The 20,480-nt window shown below is 42.5% G+C and overlaps 1 protein-coding gene across 3 annotated transcripts in view; it reads right to left on the bottom strand.

The window, feature by feature from the left end:
- The window catches only part of ZSCAN20 (zinc finger and SCAN domain containing 20), a 24,766-nt gene extending 5,495 nt beyond the window's left edge, over positions 1 to 19,271 (bottom strand). For 2 of the 3 annotated variants that reach the window (XM_032246833.1, XM_032246835.1), the window contains exons 1-5: positions 19,226 to 19,271; positions 12,835 to 13,359; positions 2,132 to 2,318; positions 1,587 to 1,663; positions 1,177 to 1,261 (exon numbers count right to left, since the gene is read on the bottom strand). In XM_032246833.1, coding sequence (XP_032102724.1) covers positions 1,177 to 1,261; positions 1,587 to 1,663; positions 2,132 to 2,318; positions 12,835 to 13,251 — 766 coding nt within the window. In that variant the 5' untranslated portion in view covers positions 13,252 to 13,359; positions 19,226 to 19,271. The remainder of the gene's footprint in view (positions 1 to 1,176; positions 1,262 to 1,586; positions 1,664 to 2,131; positions 2,319 to 12,834; positions 13,360 to 19,225) is intronic. The other variant, XM_032246836.1, reaches the window with a different exon arrangement.
- Positions 19,272 to 20,480: the final 1,209 nt, after the last annotated feature.

Genomic DNA, 20,480 nt, shown 5'->3' with positions numbered 1-20,480 from the left:
GTGTGTGTGTGTGTGTGTGTGTGTGTGTGTGTGTGTGTGTGTGTGTGGTGAGTCTCTGGGGTGTGTGTGTGTGTGTGTGTGTGTGTGTGTAGTGAGTCTCTGGGGTGTGTGTGTGTGTGTGTGTGTGTGTGTGTGTGTGTAGTGAGTCTCTGTCCTCCTAGGCATCCATTGCCACCACTGGAATCTATCTTTTGACCATGAAACAAAACAGCTTTAATATGAAGCTAACACTGAGGATGGCAAACAGAAAGAAAGAACACAGACCCATTAGGACATTGTTCAGCTAATCTGTACTGTGGTAAAGGCATGCCCTCCCCTGGACTTCTAATAATGTAAGAAAATTCATTTCCTTATTTTTAAAACAGCTATGTTTAAAGGACTGCTATCCCAATAGCTCCCAGCTCTAACAAAATAGGAAGCCTTCAATTAAAATAAATATTTGAAGAAAACTAGATGAAAAGAGTTTAGAGAGGCCTAAGGATAGTCTAATTCAGTACTTCCCAAAGTCTGTTCCTTTGAACACTATTTCCCGCAGATGTCATGTGTAAAAAGGGGTTCCAATGTCAAGCCAGTAGCCAGCAAACTTCTGGTATCTAAACTTACCATAAGTCAGGCCTATCAGAGCTTCTTCTATTTCAGCTATTCATGTGTCTAACTTCCCACACAGTGATCCCAGGCTCCACAGGGAAACGCTCCCTATTATTTGGCTTCCCACATAGGACTGCCCGTAGAAAAAGGACTCTGTGCTGGTCATATGGGCTTCAGGTATTTGGGGCTCTGTGATATTTATTCCTACTGGATTTAATTCACTGGTCTCCGGGGCTTAGTTCACTTAAGTCTGCCTGAGAGAGAGATCTTGTTTACAGTGCTGAAAAAAATCAGATTTCTGAGATGGCAGACCTGGCCTGGCCTCTGGACAGTGGTGAATGGACTGAGGTAAGGAAGTTAATGTGCCCAGAGAGGGCTGGCTCTTGGAAGTCATCCTGCCACTCCGTCTCCCAGGCAGACTCCGTTCCTGCCATGGCAGTGCTGGCTACAAAGGGCAAGCCTTCTTCCCATGTCTGAAATTCCAGAGACTGCAGAGCTATGATTCTTAAAGGAGCGGCAAAACCCTCTTTGGGAACTGAGCATATCAGAAACGTGACAAAATCACCTTCAGGGGGCACGTCTCCTTACCCAGGCACACGCTGTTCCCACAGTCGTCTCCTGGGGGGTCTTTACAGAGCTCCTTCTCAGCATGTTTGCCAGGGCCCAGGGCTTCCTGCGAGATGCACAAGACAAGGACCCAAACATCACTGACTTTGGACAACAGCCTAGGAACCCTAGCAGGCCCCAGGAAAGATGATGGGAACAGATGGATACCATGTGTGAAGCTAGCATCATAAGGAGCAGGATGGCCATTTGGTACATACATGTGTTTGAGGATGTTTGGGGCCCAGGAGACTGGGGGGTGAGGGCCAAAGGCTAACACCCTGGACCTCATGCCCTTTTGCTGAGGGGAGGTCATGGAGAGAGAGGAGGAATACTGCAGGGGCAAGAGCACAGGAGCAGTAATGACAGGAAAGGAAGAACAAGTAGCAGCTTACCTGGGACTCAGCTGTCACCTCCCAATCTCCAACGCTCCCCATCTTTGGGAGAGTAGGGACTCGGGGAGTGAGGACAGCTGAGGAAAAGAAAATGTCTCTGAAACCCAAGTTCTGGTTCCCAAAAAATCGCCTCCCTCTAAGATTGGCTTTCTGAAGGTCATACTTAGATCAATCTGGGGCTACCCCTGTGGCCAGTGCAGACTTCCCCTTTACTTCCCTTCTAGAGTGGGTAGCTCCTAAGCTGCTATGAGTAGTGGGCCATGTGGGAGATACCAGCCCTGACCTCCTGTGATCACCATCCACCCCGTCCCAGCCTGCACCTGCTGCAGAGCTCTAACTACAGCAGGGCATGTTGACACCACCAACAGCTGCAGCCTCTTTATGATGCTTGCTTACTTCTCAGTAAGTGTGCCCACCACACTGCAGCCTATCCCTTGCCTTGAATTCTGCACACCCTTCCTCCCCATCCACCCCACTTTACCTCCCCCATCCCTCTCCTCTGCAGAAGGCATCATTCCCTAATGTTCTCAGATTCTCTTACTCACCACTCTCTTTCAAAGGCTGTGGTGCCATCTTGGCATTTAGATGATTGGGAAAGTCAGGGCATGTATTCGCCACCCACTTCTTCTGGGACTGTCCCTCAGGCCAAGGATCCACTGGCTCCAACTGGAAGCTCTGAGATTCTTCTCCAGTCTTTAAGGGCCCGGTCTCTTCTGTATACAATTCCAGTTCCTACACACAAAGAGCCCAAATTCCCAATCATCAGTTCAATAAGACCCACTTTGGTATTTTGAGTACAACTGTGGTCCAGAGGCTAACAGGCTCTTTTAAGATCCAAAATGGTTTGAAGTAGGACGAGAAAGCCATCAGAGTGAGTTCAGTAGGCAGACCAGCATTTATACCACCAAATGAGTACTATCTGTTGAACACAGGGTAGCTATCCAAGTGTTTCAATGAGAGTGCCACTGTTCAAAACATTTTTGATTCATAAAGAGATAAATTATGTAAAATTTGGGTAACATTAACAAATAATCCATAAGCATCAAAAATAGTTTGCTTACTTTTTGTTATCAAAAGAAAAAATAAAAGTTACCAAGTTGTATATTCAAAGGGAAAGGGAGGCATAAACACAGGAAAAAAGGATACAATTATAACACCAAATGCGATTGCTCTAAATTATCTCTGCTGAAAGACAAAGATATTTTTAAAATAAAAAATTTTTTAAAGGGCAAAGAATTACAGATGGAGGCTGGGTGCAGTGGCTTGTGCCTGTAATTCTAACATTTTGGGAATTAATGTTCAAGACCAAGGGTTCAAGACCAGCCTGGGCAACATAGCAAGGCCCTTATCTCTATAATAAATAAATAAATAAAATTAGCCAGGCGTGGTGGCACATGCTTATACTCCCAACTACTCCAGAAGCTGAGGCAGGAGGATCACTTAAGCCCAGAAGTTTGAAGTAACAGTGAGCTATGATTATGCCACTGCACTCCAGCCTAGACAACAAAGTGAGACCCTGTCTCAAAACAGAAATCAGATGGAATTTTAAAATGATATAAAACTATGTGTTGTTAATTTTAAAATAGAAGGACATGTGAAAGACAAGGCACTCTAACTCAAAAGGAAAAAGGAAGTGGCAATTTTCATTTCAATGTTGGATTTCAGGCAAAAAAAAAAAAAAAAAAGGTACCCAAGAGATATAGAGAATATACTTAAAATAAAAGGGAATAATCAACTAAAATAACATTACCCAATAAACTTTATCAATCGTACAGCTAATTTCTTATCTCTATTTCTCAGCTGGTTCCAAGTTCAGTGGTAGCACAGTCAAGGTGTTAGTAATTTCCTGGCTGTAAAACTTCGACAATATAACAATCTCAATACTTTGTAGAAACATCTAACTTTTGAAAACGTATTTCAATGTTTTTCAATAGATAATAGACTCACATGGTTTAAAAACAGAAAATACATATAGGGGTATATTCAGTGAAAATGCCCCACCCCCATCCATCTCCATCCCATCGACCCCATTCTTTCCCCCTCTTCTCATCACAGGTAACCATATTCTTCTGCATTCTTTTAGAGTTTCCTTCTACATACAAGCATATGTAAATGTAAATTCTTAGTTCCCCTCTTTTTCATACAAAATATAATCCTCTGAGCCTTATTGTTTTGAATGAACCAAAATAATAACAATTATCTTCATCAACTCACTGAATTTGCCAAACTTAGCTCCTTTTTTGACTGGCCTGAAAACTCAAATCTACTCACAGAGAAGGATTTTAAGCATTAAGAAGATATATAGGAATGGGCCATGAGCATCAACAGCCATTCCAAATAAGAAGATCCACCAGTGTTCTGCATGACTTCACACGGAGAAAACATCTGCTTATCAATCACCTTACTTGTTCATGTAAAAAAAAAAATTCACTTTGTTATCATTATAATCTACAGAGGAACTGTGTGACTAAATTCAACAACAATCTTTACTCTCAACCTGTTTCTCCAACTATTTACCATCCTTAAGCAAAGATTCTGATTCCATGGATTATAAGTTTGGACACAGAAAGAAGTAGATTCAAGTGACAACCAGGAGGCAAAAACATCAGTAAGTCAGACTTCTGGTTTCCAAGAAGTCTGTAGAGTCTAGAATTTTCCACTCTAGACTCTACAGTAACAAGTAAAAAGCTGAACGAACTGAAAAATCAACAACTCTTCTTAGATCTGTCAGAGAAGTGAGGTCACAGGGCAAACCACTGCCCCCAAAATTGGAGAGACAAACAGGTAGAATCAGAAAACCACAACTTAGTGGAGCAGAAGCCTCTGTGGGAACCAGTGCCAGGGAAGAAAAACCTAAACTATAATTGACAAATTGCTGGCAGGTCACTGTGGACAACTCTGAAAGCTAAAAACTCCAAGGCACTCAATCATTGAGCAGGGGCACATTTTTGTTGAGTTTTACCTCCAAGAGCTCAACCAGATCCTTACAGTAAATATCAGAGAAAAATCTTAGCATGCTTATGGCTGACAGCAGAGAAAAGGAACCATTTTGAAATATACCACGGCTCTCTGCTCTTCTTAATAAGGCCTGTCCTCAGCAGAAACTATCTTACCAAAGCCTAACCTAGCTGTCAGAAGAGAAATATGTAATTCCAGCTCCCTCTATTCTTCCATATGGAAGATGAGAAATACAAAATGCAGTCCCCTCTAGGCATCCTGTCCCACCTAAGACGGCAAAAAATTGAGAAGCACTGGCAAAGGTCAGAGTCCAGGGACACAGGTACACCAGTGAAAGACCTAGAAAAAAGAAGAACAAATTAAATCCAAAGTAAGCAGAAGTAAAGAAATAAAACTTAGAGCAGAAATAAATAAAATTTAAAATGGGAAATCAATAGAGACAACAAAACCAAAAGCCAGTTCTTTGAAAAGAATAATAACATCAATAAGCCTCTAGTCTCAGGCTGGGCTTGGTGGCTCACACCTGTTAACCCCAGCACTTTGGAAGGCTGAGGCAGGCAGATCACAAGGTCGGGAGATTGAGATCATCCTGGCTAACACAGTGAAACTCCGTCTCAAAAATATGATAAGCCTCTAGTCAGACTAAGAAAAAAGACAGTCCAGGTATGGTGTGTCATGCCTGTAATCCCAGCACTCTGGGAAGCCAAGGCAGTGGATCACTTGAACACATGACTAGCTTGGGCAACATGGCGAAATCCCATCTTCAAAAAAAAAATTCAAAAATTAGCCAGGCATGGTGGTGTGGGCCTGTAGTCCCGGCTACTTGGGAGGCTGAGGCAGGAGGATTGCTTAAACCCAGGAGGCAGAGGCTATAGTGCCAAGGTCCTACCACTGCACTCCAACCTGAGCAACAGAGCAAGAACCTGTCTCAAAAATAAAAGAGAAAAGAAGACAGAAAACAGATTATTAATATCAGAAATGAAAACAGAGACATCACTATAGATCTCATGGACACTGAAAGTATAATAAAGGTATATTATGAACTACATAAAGGTTAATAAAGGAATATCTATGGCTACACACTTGATAACCTGGATGAAAAAGACCAGTTCCTTTACCCACCCCATCTGCCAAAACTCATACAAAAAAAAAATAGTCTGAATAGGCTTGTATCTATTAAGGAAATTGATCGAATAATCAATAATCTTCAAAACAGAAGGCACCAAGCTCAGAAGGGTCCACTGGTGAATTCTATGAAACATTTAAGGAGGAAATTATACCAAGTCTCTACTGTCTCTTTCAGAAGTTAAGAGCAGAGGGACTATTTCCTTATTCATTCTATAAAGCCAGCATTTACCCTAATACCAAAACCCAAGAAATTACAAGACAAGAAAGCTACAAACCAATATTCCACATGAACAAAGCTGCAAAAATCAGCTAGGTGCAGTGGCTCACGCCTGTAATCCCAGCACTTTGGGAGGCTGAGGAGGGCAGATCACAAGGTCGGGAGTTCGAGATCAGCCTGGCCAATATGATGAAAATACAAAATCAGTGGGGTGTGGTGGTGGGCACCTGGTAGTCCCAGCTACCTGGGAAGCTGAGGCAGGAGAATAGCTTAAACCTGCAAGGTGGAGGTTGCAGTGAGCCGAGATCATGCCACTGCACTCCAGCCTATGTTACAGAGTGAGACTTCATCTCAAAAAAAAAGAAATGACACACCACAACCAAGTGGGTTTATCTCAGGTATGCAAGCCTGGTCCAACATTTGAAAATCAATTAACATAACCCAACACATCAACAAGCAAAAAAAAAAGAACAATCACATGATCATATATTATATCAACAGATGCAGAAAAAGCATTTAACAAAATGCAACACTCATAATGAAAACTTGGCAAAGTAGAAATAGAGGGAAACTTTCTCAACTTGATAAAGGACATCTACAAAAAACCTACAGCTAACATCCTACTTAATGGTAAGAAACACAATGATTTTGCACTAAGATCAGGAAAAAGGCAAGGATGTTCCCTCTCACTATTCCTTCATATTGGAAGTCCAGACTAATGCAAGATAAGAAAGAAAACAAGAAACAGTCATTCGAGTGAATCAACAACCAACAGAATGGGAAAAAATTTTTGCAATCTACCCATCTGACAAAGGGCTGATATCCAGAACCTGCAAAGAACTAAAACAGATTTACAAGAAAAAAAAACAAACCCATTCAAAAGTGGGCAAAGGACATGAACAGACACTTTACAAAAGAAGACATACATGAGGCCAACAAACATATGAAAAAATGCTCATCATCACTGATCATTAGAGAAATGCAAATCAAAACTACATTGAGATACCATCTCACGCCAGTTAGAATGGTGATGATTAAAAAATCTGGAGACAACAGATGCTGGAGAGGATGTGGAGAAATAGGAACACTTTTACACTGTTGGTGGGAGTGTAAATTAGTTCAACCATTGTGGAAGACAGTGTGGGGATTCCTCAAGGACCTAGACATAGAAATTCCATTTGACCCAGCAATCCCATTAATGGGTATATATCCAAAGGATTATAAATCGTTCTACTATAAGGACACATGCACACGAATGTTCACTGCAGCACTGTTTACAATAGGAAAGACCTGGAACCAACCCAAATGCCCATCGACGATAGACTGGACAGGGAAAATGTGGCACATATACACCATGGAATACTATGCAGCCATCAAAAACAATGAGTTCGTGTCCTTTGCAGGGACATGGATGAACCTGGAAACCATCATTCTCAGCAAACTGACACAAGAACAGAAAATCAAACACTGCATGTTCTCACTCATAGATGGGTGTTGAACAATGAGAACACATGGACACAGGGAGGGGAGCATCACACACTGGGGTCTGTAGGGGGGAAATAGGGAAGGGACAGTGGGGGTGGGCAGTTGGGGAGAGATAGCATGGGGAGAAATGCCAGATATAGGTGATGGGGAGGAAGGCAGCAAATCACACTGCCATGTGTGTACCTATGCAACAATTTTGCATGTTCTTCACATGTACCCCAAAACCTAAAATGCAATAAAAAGAAGAAAGAAAGAAAGAAAAAGAAAGAGAGAGAGAGAGAGAGAAAGAAAGAAAGAAAGAAAGAAAGAAAGAAAGAAAGAAAGAAAGAAAGAAAAGAAAGAAAGAGAAAAAGAGAAAGAAAGAAAGAAAACAAAAGGTATGTAGATTTGGAAGAAAGAAAAAGACTGTCTTTATTCACAAATGACATGATTGTCTATGGAGAAAATCTGAAAAAGTCAACAACAACAACAAAAAACTCTGGGAACTAATAAGCAGTTATAGCAAGTTTGCAGGGTACAATATGCAAATATGCAAAAATCAATCACCTTCCGATATACCAACAATGAACAAATAGAATTTGAAATTAAAGTCATAATAGAATTTACATTCTCATCCAGAAAAATGAAATATTTAGGCATAAATCTAAAAAAAATATAGATTTACATGGGGAAAACTACTAAAGAAAGACATCAAAGAAGAACTAAATGAATGGAACAATATTCCATGTTCACAGATAGAAAGGCTCACTGCTGTCAAAAACAATGAGTTCGTGTCCTTTGTAGGGACATGGATGAGGCTGGATGTCCGCCTTTCCCAATTTGATCTACAGATTCAACACCCAACCAAAATCACAGAAATTTATCTTGTGGCTATCAACAAACTGACTGTAAAGTCTTTTTTGTTCATTTTTCTTTTTTCTTTTTTTTTCCCAATAGCAATGGGGTTTCATCATGTTGCCCAGGCTGTTCTTGAACTTCTGGGCTCAAGCAATCCACCCGCTTCATACTCTCAAAATGCTGGGATTACAGGTGTGAGCCACTGCACCTGGCCATGTACAGTTATATGAAGAAGCAAAAGACCTAGAATAACCAACTCAATATTAAAGAAGGAAAAAAAATCAAAGGACTGACACTACCTGACTTCAAGATTTACCATAAAGCTATAGTAATCAAGACAGTGTGGTGTTAACAAAAGAACAAAGAGATCAAAGGAACAGAATAGAGACCCTAGAAATGGTCCCACATAAAGATAGTTGACTGAACTTTGACAAAGAGACGAAAGTAATACAGTGAAGCAAAGATAATATTTTCAACAAACGATACTAAAACTGTACATCCACATGGGGAAAAAAAAGCTTATATCCTTCACAAAAATCAACTCAAAATGGATCACAGAACTTAATGTTAAATGAAAAATTATAAAATTCCTAAAATACAGGAGAAAACTGAGATAATGTTAGGTATAATGACTTTTTAGATACAAAACCAAAGGCACAATCCATGAAAGAAATAATTGATAAGCTGGCCTTCATTAAAATTAAAAACTCTACTCTATGAAAGATACTGTCAAGAGAATGAGTCAAGCCGCAGACTGGGAGAAAATATTTGCAAAAGACACATCTGATAAAGGACTGTTACTCCAAATATACAAAGAACTCTTAAAACTCAACAGTAAGAAAACAACCCAATTTAAAAATGGGCAAGACTTGAACAGTTACCTCACCAAAGAAAATATACAGACGGCAAGTAAATATATGAAAAGATATATAACATGGTAGGTTATTAGTGAATTGCAAATTTGAACAATATAATACCACTATCTATCTATTAGAATAGCCAAAATCCAAAACACCAAATGCTGGCAAGGATGTGGGGCAACAAGAATTCCCATTCATTGCTAGTAAAAATACAAAATGGTACAGCCACTTTGGACGACCGTTTGGCAATTTCTTACAAAGGTAAACATACTCTTACCATACAATCCAGCAGTCATGTCCCTTGGTATTTACCCAAATGAACTGAAAACTATATCCACACAAAAACCCGCATATGAATATTTATAGCAGCTTCATACATAACTGCCAAAACTTAGATGGAACCAAGATGTCCTTCAGTAGGTCAGTAGATAAATAAACTGTGGTACAACCAGACAATGGACTATTATTAAGCATTAAAGAGAAATGAGCTAGCAAGCCATGAAAAATATGGAGGAAACTTAACCGTACACTACTAAGTAAAAGAAGCCAATCTGAAAAGGCTATATACTGTATGATTCTAACTATATAATATCTTTTAAAAGGCAAAACTATGGAGACAGGAAAAAGATTGGTGGTTGCCAGGGGTTGGAGGAAAGGAGAAATAAACAGGTAGAACACAGAGGGTTTTTACAGCAGTGAAACTACTCGGTATGTCACTATAATGGTGGATACATGTTACTATGTCACTATAATGGTAGATACAGTTTATAATAAGGCTCTTAATGTTACAGATTGTCAAAACCTACAGAATGAATAACACTAAGAGCCCTAACACAAACTGCTACTTTGAGTGATAATGATGTTCCACTGTAGGTTCATCAGTGGTACTCAACTTACTGCTCTGGTGCAGGGATGTTTATAGTTAGGGAGGCTTGTTGCGGAGGGGTGGGAACTCTCTGTACCTTCTGCTCAGTTTTGCTGTGAGCCTAAAACTGCTCTAAAAAATAAAGCCTGTTTTTTAAAAATGCCTGAGCACCTGATGGACAGGGAGCGCCTGATGGAGAGGGGATTTGACAAGATGGTGATGACAGAAGAAACAAGGTAAAAATCACAAAATAGCAGAGCTGACAGATCCTTTTTAGGAAACTATCTTAGGGGCCATTTAGTCCTGTAGACACCAATCTTCTGCAGGTGGCGGTTCACTTTGAGGAATATTATAACTATATTTCATTCCATTATTAAGACTTGAAAAATTTTACTTGCAGATAATGCAATTAACTTATGTATCTTACAATGTAAGATCAGAAGCTACATTTGTACCTGAAAAAAAAACAAGCTCCTCTGCTACTTGTCCATTTGTTTTGAAATCTGTGAGCACTCAGAAGCAGGTAGGAAAGTAAAAAAATAAAGAACAAAAAAAGGTCACAGTAAAAAGAAAAATACATAACAGAGAAGATTCCATTACCTTATTTTTTTCTCAACTTTAGAAGCAGTTCAACTTTTGGTCAGCTCACAGGGGCATAATTTGAGAACCTTTGGTCTAGTCCAACCCTCTCATTTTACAGATGAAGAATCATAAAGACCTTGATTTAAATCAATTTTCATCTCTGGGTCTCGAGTTCTTCATCTTCCAACTCTGAAGCCCTAAAACTTCCATTTGTTTCTTCACTACCACTTAAGACAAATGGCTGTTTCTTTAAAAGAAACAATATGGGGGGGGGGGGTGGTATATTAAAATAAGGCACTCTCTCTTATACTTAGTTCTGTAACATTATATGTTACTCTCCTGCATCTTCAGTCAGTTTATAAAGAAATCCAAAATGCAGGCTGGGTGCGGCAGCTCACGCCTATAATCCCAGCACTTAGGGAGGCCAAGGCAGGCAGATCACGAGGTCAGGAGTTCAAGACCAGCTTGGCCAGCAGGGTGAAACCCCATCTCTACTAAAAAAAAACACAAAAATTAGCTGGGCGTCCTGGTAGGCACCTGTAATCCCAGCTACTGGGGAGGCTGAGACAGGAGAATCACTTGAACCCAGGAGGCAGAGGCTGCAGTGAGCCAAGACCATGCCATTGCACTCCAGCCTGGGCAACAGAGCAAGACCCTCCATCTCAAAAAAACAAAAAAATAAAGAGCAAAGCCATAGATCTTAAACCTTGGCTCCCACAATCTCACACTGTATAGAACTTTACAGTTTAAGTATACAGAAAACCCCTGCCATTTGCTAGGGATGTGTTGTTCCCTAACCTATAATTTCTCCCAGCAAAATGTAAGTATAATATCAGAAGAATTACTAACTATAACAAATGGAGAACAACAGTTATGTTTAGATGAAGGTTCTGGATCCAGCTAAAGGCTCTGTTCTATATATACCAGCTTCAAAGCAGGATTCAAAATGTGTGTCATAGCAAATTTACACATTATATCATGGGCCTTCGGGGGTCACTAGCAAATTGTTGAAATTACGAATGTTAAATCCATAGTTTCCTTTCCCTTACCTCAGCTCTATCTCATAGTTATACAAAGTTAGACAAGTTACTTACTTCTCCATCTCTGTTTACTCATTTGACAAATGACAATGATAATGGCACCTACCTTACTGGATTGCTGTGTTTATTTAGATGAGGGATATATATAAAAAGCTGGCCAGGCGTGGTGGCTCACGCCTATAATCCCAGCACTTTGGGAGGCCGAGGTGGGTGGATCACAAGGTCAGGAATTTGAGACCAACCTGACCAACATGGTGAAACCCTGTCTCTACTAAAAATACAAAAACTAGCTGGGCATGGTGGCATACACCTGTAATCCCAGCTACTCAGGAGGCTGAGGCAGGAGAATCACTCAAACCAGGAGGCAGAAGTTGCAATGAGCTGAGATCACGCCAGTGCACTCCAGCCTGGGTGACAGAGCAAGACTCCATATCAAAAAAAAAAAAGCTTAGACCAGTGTCTGACACACAGTGAGTGCTCACAAAACGTCAAATAACATCTCATTTGAGCCTCATGGCTCAGAGGTATTTTAATTCCCATGGTTTGCAGAGGAGGCATCTAACAATGACCTGGGAACCTAAGGATTTGGCTTTAGGCTCTGGTGTACTCACTGATGACCTTTGTGAGCCACCTGAAATTTTGTTTTGTTTCATTTGTATTGTTTGTAGAGACGGGGTTTCACCATGTTGCGGAGGCTGGTCTTAAACTCCTGAGCTCAAGCAATCTGCCTGCCTCAGCCTCCCAAAGTGCTGGGATTACAGGCATGAGCCACTATGCTCAGCCAATTTTTTGGCCCTTAGTTTAATCTATAAAAACGGGACAGTAATACTATTTCTGTTATAAGCACTCAGAGAGATCGCATATATAAAAAATTTTGTTAGGTATAAAACACAATATAAGTAAGTCATACTGCAAATATGGTAGAGGCAGTTTGGAGTAGTGGTTAGGCATACAAGTTTTAGAGTAAGAATGCCTGAGTTCAAATCTTGACTACCATCTAGCAGCTGTTGAGACCCTGAGCAATTTACCTATATTTTCCGTTTCTGTTTTCTCACTGGTAAAATTAGAATGACAGTACCTATCTCGTTAAATTATTGACAGGACTAAGTGGATTAATACATGTAAAGCACTTAGAACACTACCTGATATAAATGGTCAATAAATGTCAGTTCTCAATAACTATTATTATTTTTATTGTGAATTTGGCAATTATTAACCTAGTCACAGCCCTATTGCCTTGCCTGACCCACTCCTTGGAGAAAACTGTTTGCCTCACCGGCTGTCCTGCAGTCCTAGTCTCTCGGTGCCAGTCCTCCACCAGGGCCACAGCCTCCTCACCACTCTCAGGGTGGCGTGCCTGCACCCAGGTCTGGACCTCCCTGGGCAAGATGGTCAGGAACTGCTCCAGCACCAGCAGCTCCAGGATCTGCTCTTTGAGGCGGACCTCTGGCCTCAGCCAATGACAGCAGAGAGCCCAGAGCTGGCTGAAGGCCTCATGGGGCCCAGCTGCATCCCTGTACTGGAATTGCCTGAAGCGCTGGCGGGAGGCCTCGGGGCCAGGCACAGGGTCACGTTTCTTCTCCCGGGGTTTGGATTCTGCTCCCCATGAGTCCTCTTCCAGTTTCACAATCAGGAGTTCTTCAGGCTCTGGTCGGGGAGACCCCTGGGCTTGGGATTCCAGAGCCACAGCCATTGTCTAGCCCAGACGTCTCACTTCAACTGTGCTGTCCTCATCCAATGTCTTCCTGCATCTATGGCAAGTCCTTCAAAAGGCTCCTAGAAAAGGGACTGCTCCCCAAGACTGTGAAGGCAGAAAGAGAAAGGACAGAGTATGAGCAAGAGGATGCAGAAACTTCAATTCCCCACTTCTGCCATACCTTCCACCACCTTTGCATGGGGCGAAGGAGCTAAGAGATGCCCCTTTCCCATAGGCAGGAAGTGAGACCACAATCTGGCACCCAAGCCAGTAGCTAGCACACTTTGGAGGAAGACAGCACTGTATTCAATCCTCTAAGTCATGCCTAAACACCTTAGCCTGGCATCCCGCACCTCCATGATCTGGCCCCAGTGTAGACTTCCTCCCTCCTATACATGTCCAAAGTCCAATCTTCCCTCAAGTTGGGTTCCAGATGTCATCCCCTCCATAAGGCCTTTCTTCCCGAATCTTAAAGCATGGCTGGCATTCCTTTAAGGATGCTCTCCTTGCAAAATCCAACAACTCTACGCTATCCCCGGGTCATCCCACCCGTATGGCATTATTCACCATCCTTATACATGACTCCTAAAACTCCAGCAAGGACCTGTTTCCAGACCTCCAGACCCAAAAATCCAAACCCCTTCATGACATTTCTACTTGACTGTCCCTTAGGTACCTCAAACTCAATGAGTCAAAAACTGGATTCATTATTTTCTCCTGCAATCATGTCACCCTTCTGAAGCTCCCCCTTCAGTGAACGCACTGCCATCAAGTTGTCCACACCAGAAACCTGGTCATCGTCATTCTCTAAGATCCCCCAAATCCAATTCATCACCACGCTGTGTCCACTTGGCATCTCCATCTCCAATGCCACCGCTGCAGTGCAGAGAATCATCATGTTTTCCACCTGATCAGCCTCCTAACACGTCCCTGCCTCCACTCACCTCACCCCAATCCTTGCTCTATTCTTTGCACAACAACCAAACCACATCAAAACCTGACTACAGCACTTCCCTGCCAAACACCCTCCAGTGATCTCGCATTTCCCTCAGGCTAAAGTGCAAGCCTTACGCAAGTCTCCAACTCATCTCTTTACCATGCTCCACTAATTAGGGTGCTCCAAAAGCACAGCTTGCAGATCTTACACCACGCTGCCCTCTGAACCTTTCCTTCTTTGGGAATGGCCTCCTCCCTTTCTTCATCTAGCTAGGTCTCAGCTCAAATTGCACTTTTTCCATGAGGCCTTCCCTGCACCCTGAAACAAGATTCACCCCTCGACCACAAGCTCCCATAGCATCTTACATTTTCTCTACCATAGCCCTGGTCATCCTTTATTGTAATTTTCTTACCCACTAGATCATTAGCTTCCTGAGAGACCTAGCACAGTGTCTCAGGTCATATAGGAAGTAATATATAATAAAGTCATGAATGATCAACTAATGATGATGGTGTGTTATTAAACATGGATTACAATTAATCCCTTTCTGTGCACACTAGATAAAAAATAAATAAATGACCTTCCTACCCATGCCAAAAGGAATTCCTTTCTCCTTTAATTCCACATCTGTGTGACATTTACCACTTTCTACACAGTATGAGAAGGATGTGTGTATCTATGTGTATCCCTGAGGAGATTACAGCTTCTCTGATGGCACCCACGCTGGGTTATCTGAAAAAATGAGCTCTTCGTGTCATCCCAACAAGTCTAGGTGACATAAAAAAATGCCAACTCAAAGGAGATCATTAGCTGCCTCCAAGTAGGAATAACATAGCTGAATTGAGAATGGAGAGATGGTGGTATTCTTCATTTTAGGCAATCTGACTGGACTGAAGAGAAACAAGGCAAGGGTCATAAAAATTAAAATCTAGTCCTAAAGACCTCCATATACTTAGGAAGAGGCCTAAAGCACAACTCATGGCTACCTGGCAACTTCCTAGTCATTCTTCAACTACCAGCTCAAATGCCACCTCCTTTGATAGGAGTTTCTTGACATGGCCCTTGTCATGTCCTGCCCTCCAAGAATTGCCTCCTTGATCTTATATTCCCAAAGCAATTGGTACACCCCTCTAATATAGGTATTTTCCTACACTATTGTAGTAACCTGTGACTACACCTGACAGTCCCATTAGACTATATTACTGGGACCAGTATTGTATGTTACTCATTTCTGTATCCACAGTGCTCAACCCAGTATCTGATAAATAGCAGGGCCATTAAAAAGTTTTATTACCATTTATTAAAAGGATAACCTGGTATATCAAAAACCCAATGTGATACGGATGATCCATAATTCATATTAAAGAATTCACCTTTCATGAAATTTCTTTAACCATAACCTTACTGATGCATGAGTTCAAACACATTTCTCTCACCTTCTCACACAAGGAGTAATTCACCAATCATTTCTAGAGTACCTACTATACCCTGTTTGGAAACCACAGGTCTAACAGCAGCTAGGACTGACAGTCCCTACCTTCATGAAAATTACAGTCTAGTGAGACAGACAGTCAATAAGCAAGCAAAGACATCTGCATTCCTGCATAAAGAGGACACCACAACAAAACAGGCAATTAGCAGTCACACCAGGCCCAAAGCCCAGAGTCTCAGATAACAGGTATTTTCTTCTGGGAAGACTTGAAAGTCCCAAAGGTTTGTTTCAAAGAGAAATTGGAAAGCCCCAGGGATCGTATATCACCATAACCTTTTCCAGTCTAAGGAAGTTAGACTGAAATATGGATAGCAGGCTACTGCGGGGAGAGGGAGGCCAACAGTCGGCCAATAGCAGGGTGACTTCACACAGAAGTGAACAAGGGAAAATGGACAGGGGCATTCCTCAGTTCTGAGATGACCAAATATTGAGCCTCATTAGGACCAGCAATTTCTAAGAGAACCCCTTTACTGAGTGACCACAGGGTGCCAGGCACAGTGCTGTGTTCCACATTCATAATCTCACTGAATCCTCCAGGTAGCAACTGGAGTCTTGTTAGGTGTTGAGCTGCATTTCGCTGACCTGTAACCTGCACTGGTACAAAGACCAGAAAGAGAGAAAGAGCATAATTTAGATAATGCAGCCAGTTCCATTCACTATCTGCTCGAGATTAAGCATGTGGTGATGGCACCTAGGATTTTGCTAGTCCCCAGGTTGATCTTGATTCCTTCATGCTTCTCTTTCCACTGAGTGTGAGTAAAGTGTCTTTCATACTGCACAGTCCTTAACACAAGCCAATTCTCACCTCATGTTCAAACAACAAAGCCTGGCTGTGTTGATTAGCTTATTTATTGAAAGGCAGCATGTCGGTTTCTGAAATGGCTCCTTGCCAAAGGATTTTCAAGTTGACTGTGATTTTTGGCTAAAGTGATTTTCACCCTTAGAATATAATTATCTGACAAGGTATGACTGCACTATATCCTGAATTACCTAAAGGGAAACTGAGCATCTATGAAGATTCATTTAAGGTTACACAACTAGCAAGTGGCAGAGTAAGGATCTAAGCTCAGATCCCTTTTCTCCAATTCTTTTTCTTAATCATATCTTATAGCCTCCTCAATGTCTGCCAGTCATCCAAACTCCTAAAATGATAGTATGGGAGAGTGGAAAGAACATTAAGGCAGAAGTGAGCAGACCAGAATTCTAGTTCCCTCCTACCACTAATCAGCTGTGTTACTTTGGACAAGTCATGTAGCCCCTGTGGCTGCCTAGTTAGACTGCAGCTTACAGCGTGATCCTACTCAGCAGGTGCCCTAGGTTCCCCAATTCGTATGATGGGGTAGAGCAAGGGGGAAGGGAAACTAGAGTCAGTGGGTATAAGGACCTAGCAATGTAAATGAATCAATGACTGACGTGAACAGCATGGGCACTATAGCCAACTATAGAGTACCAGGGGAACACAGGCCCAGAATATTCCTAGGCCTGCTAATTTTTCCAAAATAAGCTAGCACTCTTAAATGTTGGCAACCAACTCAAAATTGTTTCACACACTATGAGGATTAAATAAAGCATGATGGTGGACTTCATTCAGCATGGGCTGTCGCTTTGCCATCTTTCAACAAGGTGATCTCAAAAGTCTCTTCCAATATCCAGAAAGACCTAGAAAGAGTACAGACTTTCCCAGGTAATGAGGGTTAAGTATTGACTGCCATCAAAATCAAGATCTCTTTACAAACACAGGGAAGCTGGGGGGCATCATGGCTCCTAGGGTAGTAAGTATGAATGTGGTCATGAAGAGCCCACTCAGTGAAAAGGGAAGATTCTCTCCAGTTTCATGGGAAAGGCCAAGACTGGTCTGTGACCTCCAAAGAGAAAAAACTGGGAACTCCTCAAAGGCTGTCAGGCCCATTTGGCTGACAGTCCAAGCTGTGGCTTAAAGCAGGCTGACCTGACCTCCCGCATAAGGGCTTAAACCAGGGAGAGCTATAGGTTTCATTTAAAGCACAAACTTCAATCGGCTATAAGTGGCTGCCTAGGGCAGTGTGCTGAGGGTTCTGAGTACTGTGTGAATATGTGCTGCGAACCATCCAATTAGCCAAGACGGCCAGGGACACAGAAAGGGGCACTAGTAGCCCACATACCATGTATTTGTCACCTCTGGCTTAAACTCCCACGGGCAATGAATCAGCTTCAGCTTCCAGCAGATAGTCCTGCCAGGCAGGAGAGGACTAAAGCTCCTGCCCTAGAAATCCACCAGAAATAGCAGTCTTCAAGGCTAGTTTAGCAAAGCTTACCCTGCATGGTCTTTATTCACACATACATTAAGTATTTACTGCCTCACATCAAGTGTTTACCGCTCTAGATTGGCCAATGGGGAAACAGAGGTGATGGAGACACTGTCCCTGTCCTGGAGATACTCACAGTCTAGTGGAAGAAACACACAAGCCACAGATAATTATGATCAAATGTGGTAATAAGATAAGTTATGGGAGATGGGGGTTGGGGGTGACTTAATTTACTTAAGGGAATTGAGCAAAGTAAGAGTTGAATTGGTTTTTTAAGTTAAAGTAGTTCTCTTGGCAAAGAAGGTGACAGGCGAGGGGAGAATATTCTAAGCAGAGAGAACAGCATATACAATGATGGAAAACCAAATGGCCTACCCAGGAAATGAGGAGAAACTTGACAGCCCTGGAGTGTGAGATGCATGAAGATTAGGCTGCAAAAGAAGTTTAAGGACAAGGTGTTTGGACTTAACTCTACAGGTGATGGGAGCCAATGAAGGTTTTCAAGCAGAAGGCACAATCAGATTTGTAGGTTAAACAGATCACACTAGGTGCAATGTGTGTGTTCATGCTGGGGAACTGAAAAGGCTTCTGCAAAAACCCTACATGAGAGAGGCTGACTGAAATATATTAAAGAAACTGAAAGACTGGAAGATCCTTGGACGTGAAAGAATGCAAGAGGAATCAGAGGGTAGGTAGGTAAGTAGGTAGGTAAATGGGATGACGATGCCACTGACTTCCATAAGGCATAGAAAAGAAGTGCGGGTTTGGGGCAGAACACAACAGCCAGTTCCATCCACTGGGTTCCAGAGGTAACAATCATTAGAGAGGTATCAAATTAGATATGCTTGTCCTGGACGGGAAGATAGACATTGAAACACTACTTTTAAGGTCGGGCTTCAAGCTCAGGCCCTCTTCACTTTTTGCCAGGGCCCCAAACCCTCTATCCCTTCCTCTGTGGTCTCCAGACCTTTCTAGGGCTCTCCCACCTCCAAAACCTCCCTCTACCTCCTCACCTTCAGACCTTTCTAAGGCCCTCCACATTCCCAGGGCCCTCTATCGCCTCCTCATCCCCGACCCCTGTGTGACCCTTCCCATCTCCGGCCGCTGCATCCTCTGACCGCCCCTCACCCTCCACCCCCACATATGAGCTTCTTTCTCCCCTCTCACCTTCCCCAGCCCACTATGTCACCACCACCTCCTAAGTCTCCAGCCCAGAGCCTGCGTCTCAGCTGCCCCCGCCCCGCCACCCGGACTCACCCACCGAGACACCCACTTCACAACAGGGCGGAAGTGCTCCCGGGCTCGAGCAGGGAATGCTGGGACCCGGAGTCCGAGTGGCGCCACCCCAGGAATGGAACGTCTGAAACCACAATTCCCAGAATTAACCGCGCTAGCGCCGGTGGGCGTCCCCCCTTCGTTTGCTGCCTTTCAGACATCGTTAGCCAATAGCTGTGTCAGCTTCTCACGGTCCCTGGCACTGGAACAAATCGGAAAGGGGGCGACACATGGGGGCGGGACCTATGGCGATACAGGCCTTTTCCATACGCTCTGGAATAACAGCACCGCCCAATGAGAAGGCACTAGAGCAGAAGGGGGCCGGGTTCTATTGAGGGGGCGAAGTGAGAGCCTCAGACCCTGTGAGATAAAGCAAACACAGTAAGAAATAAAAAGAGAGAGTGACTAGAGGTGACCAGCCCGATAGGCAGAAAAAAATTGGACAGTTGTAGTTTCAATTTCCAGCTTACAGCTAAGCTGTGTGACTTTGGAAGAATTCTGAATCTCGTTTTCTTCACCCATAAAATGAGGGTAATAATGGCATCCATGTCACCGCGTTTTGTGATGCTTCAATGAGATAATACACCTAAAACGATTAGCTCAGGACCTGGCTCCTAATGATGCACAGCGATTGTTAGCTGTTATTATGTAAATCAGTTAGTACAGAGCTTGGCGCTTCGTGGGTGTTGAAAGAATGTTAATCATTATTACAGAATAATCCTCATATAAATGCGGTTGCTCTGTACCACTGTGAATACTTTGGGGCATGAGCAATCTAATATGGTGTTGAGAAAGTGGATTTTGTAGTCAGACATGGATCCAAATCCCGACTCAACTAATTCCTAGCTGTGTGGCCTTGAACAAATTACTGCATTTATTTTGTCTTTGGATTTTCCGTCTATAAAATGCAAGTAATGCAAGAGAACTTACATCACAGGGTGTTGTGACGGTTAAATGAGACGATTTAGGTAAAGTATAGTCTCTGAAGTCAAGCTGCTTGTGTGTGAAAGTTCTTACTTTCACATGAAGGATGCTGGTCTTACCACTTGCTAGTTGTGAAACTTTGGGCAAATTACTTAGCTTCTTTACGCCTCAGTTTTCTCATCTGTAAAACGGGAGTGATAATAATTGCCTCTACCTGATAAGGTTGTTGAGAGGAATAAATGGGAGAAGATATGTAAAGAGCATGCACATGTCTAACATACAGAAAGTGTTTAATAATCAGTAGCTAGTCCAA

Source organism: Sapajus apella, unplaced genomic scaffold, assembly GCF_009761245.1.
Source record: "Sapajus apella isolate SASKATOON/1434 unplaced genomic scaffold, GSC_monkey_1.0 scaffold62, whole genome shotgun sequence".
Taxonomy (NCBI): Eukaryota; Metazoa; Chordata; class Mammalia; order Primates; family Cebidae; genus Sapajus; species Sapajus apella.
Note: the sequence above shows the minus strand (reverse complement) of the source record. Positions and strands in the feature narration are given on the sequence as shown.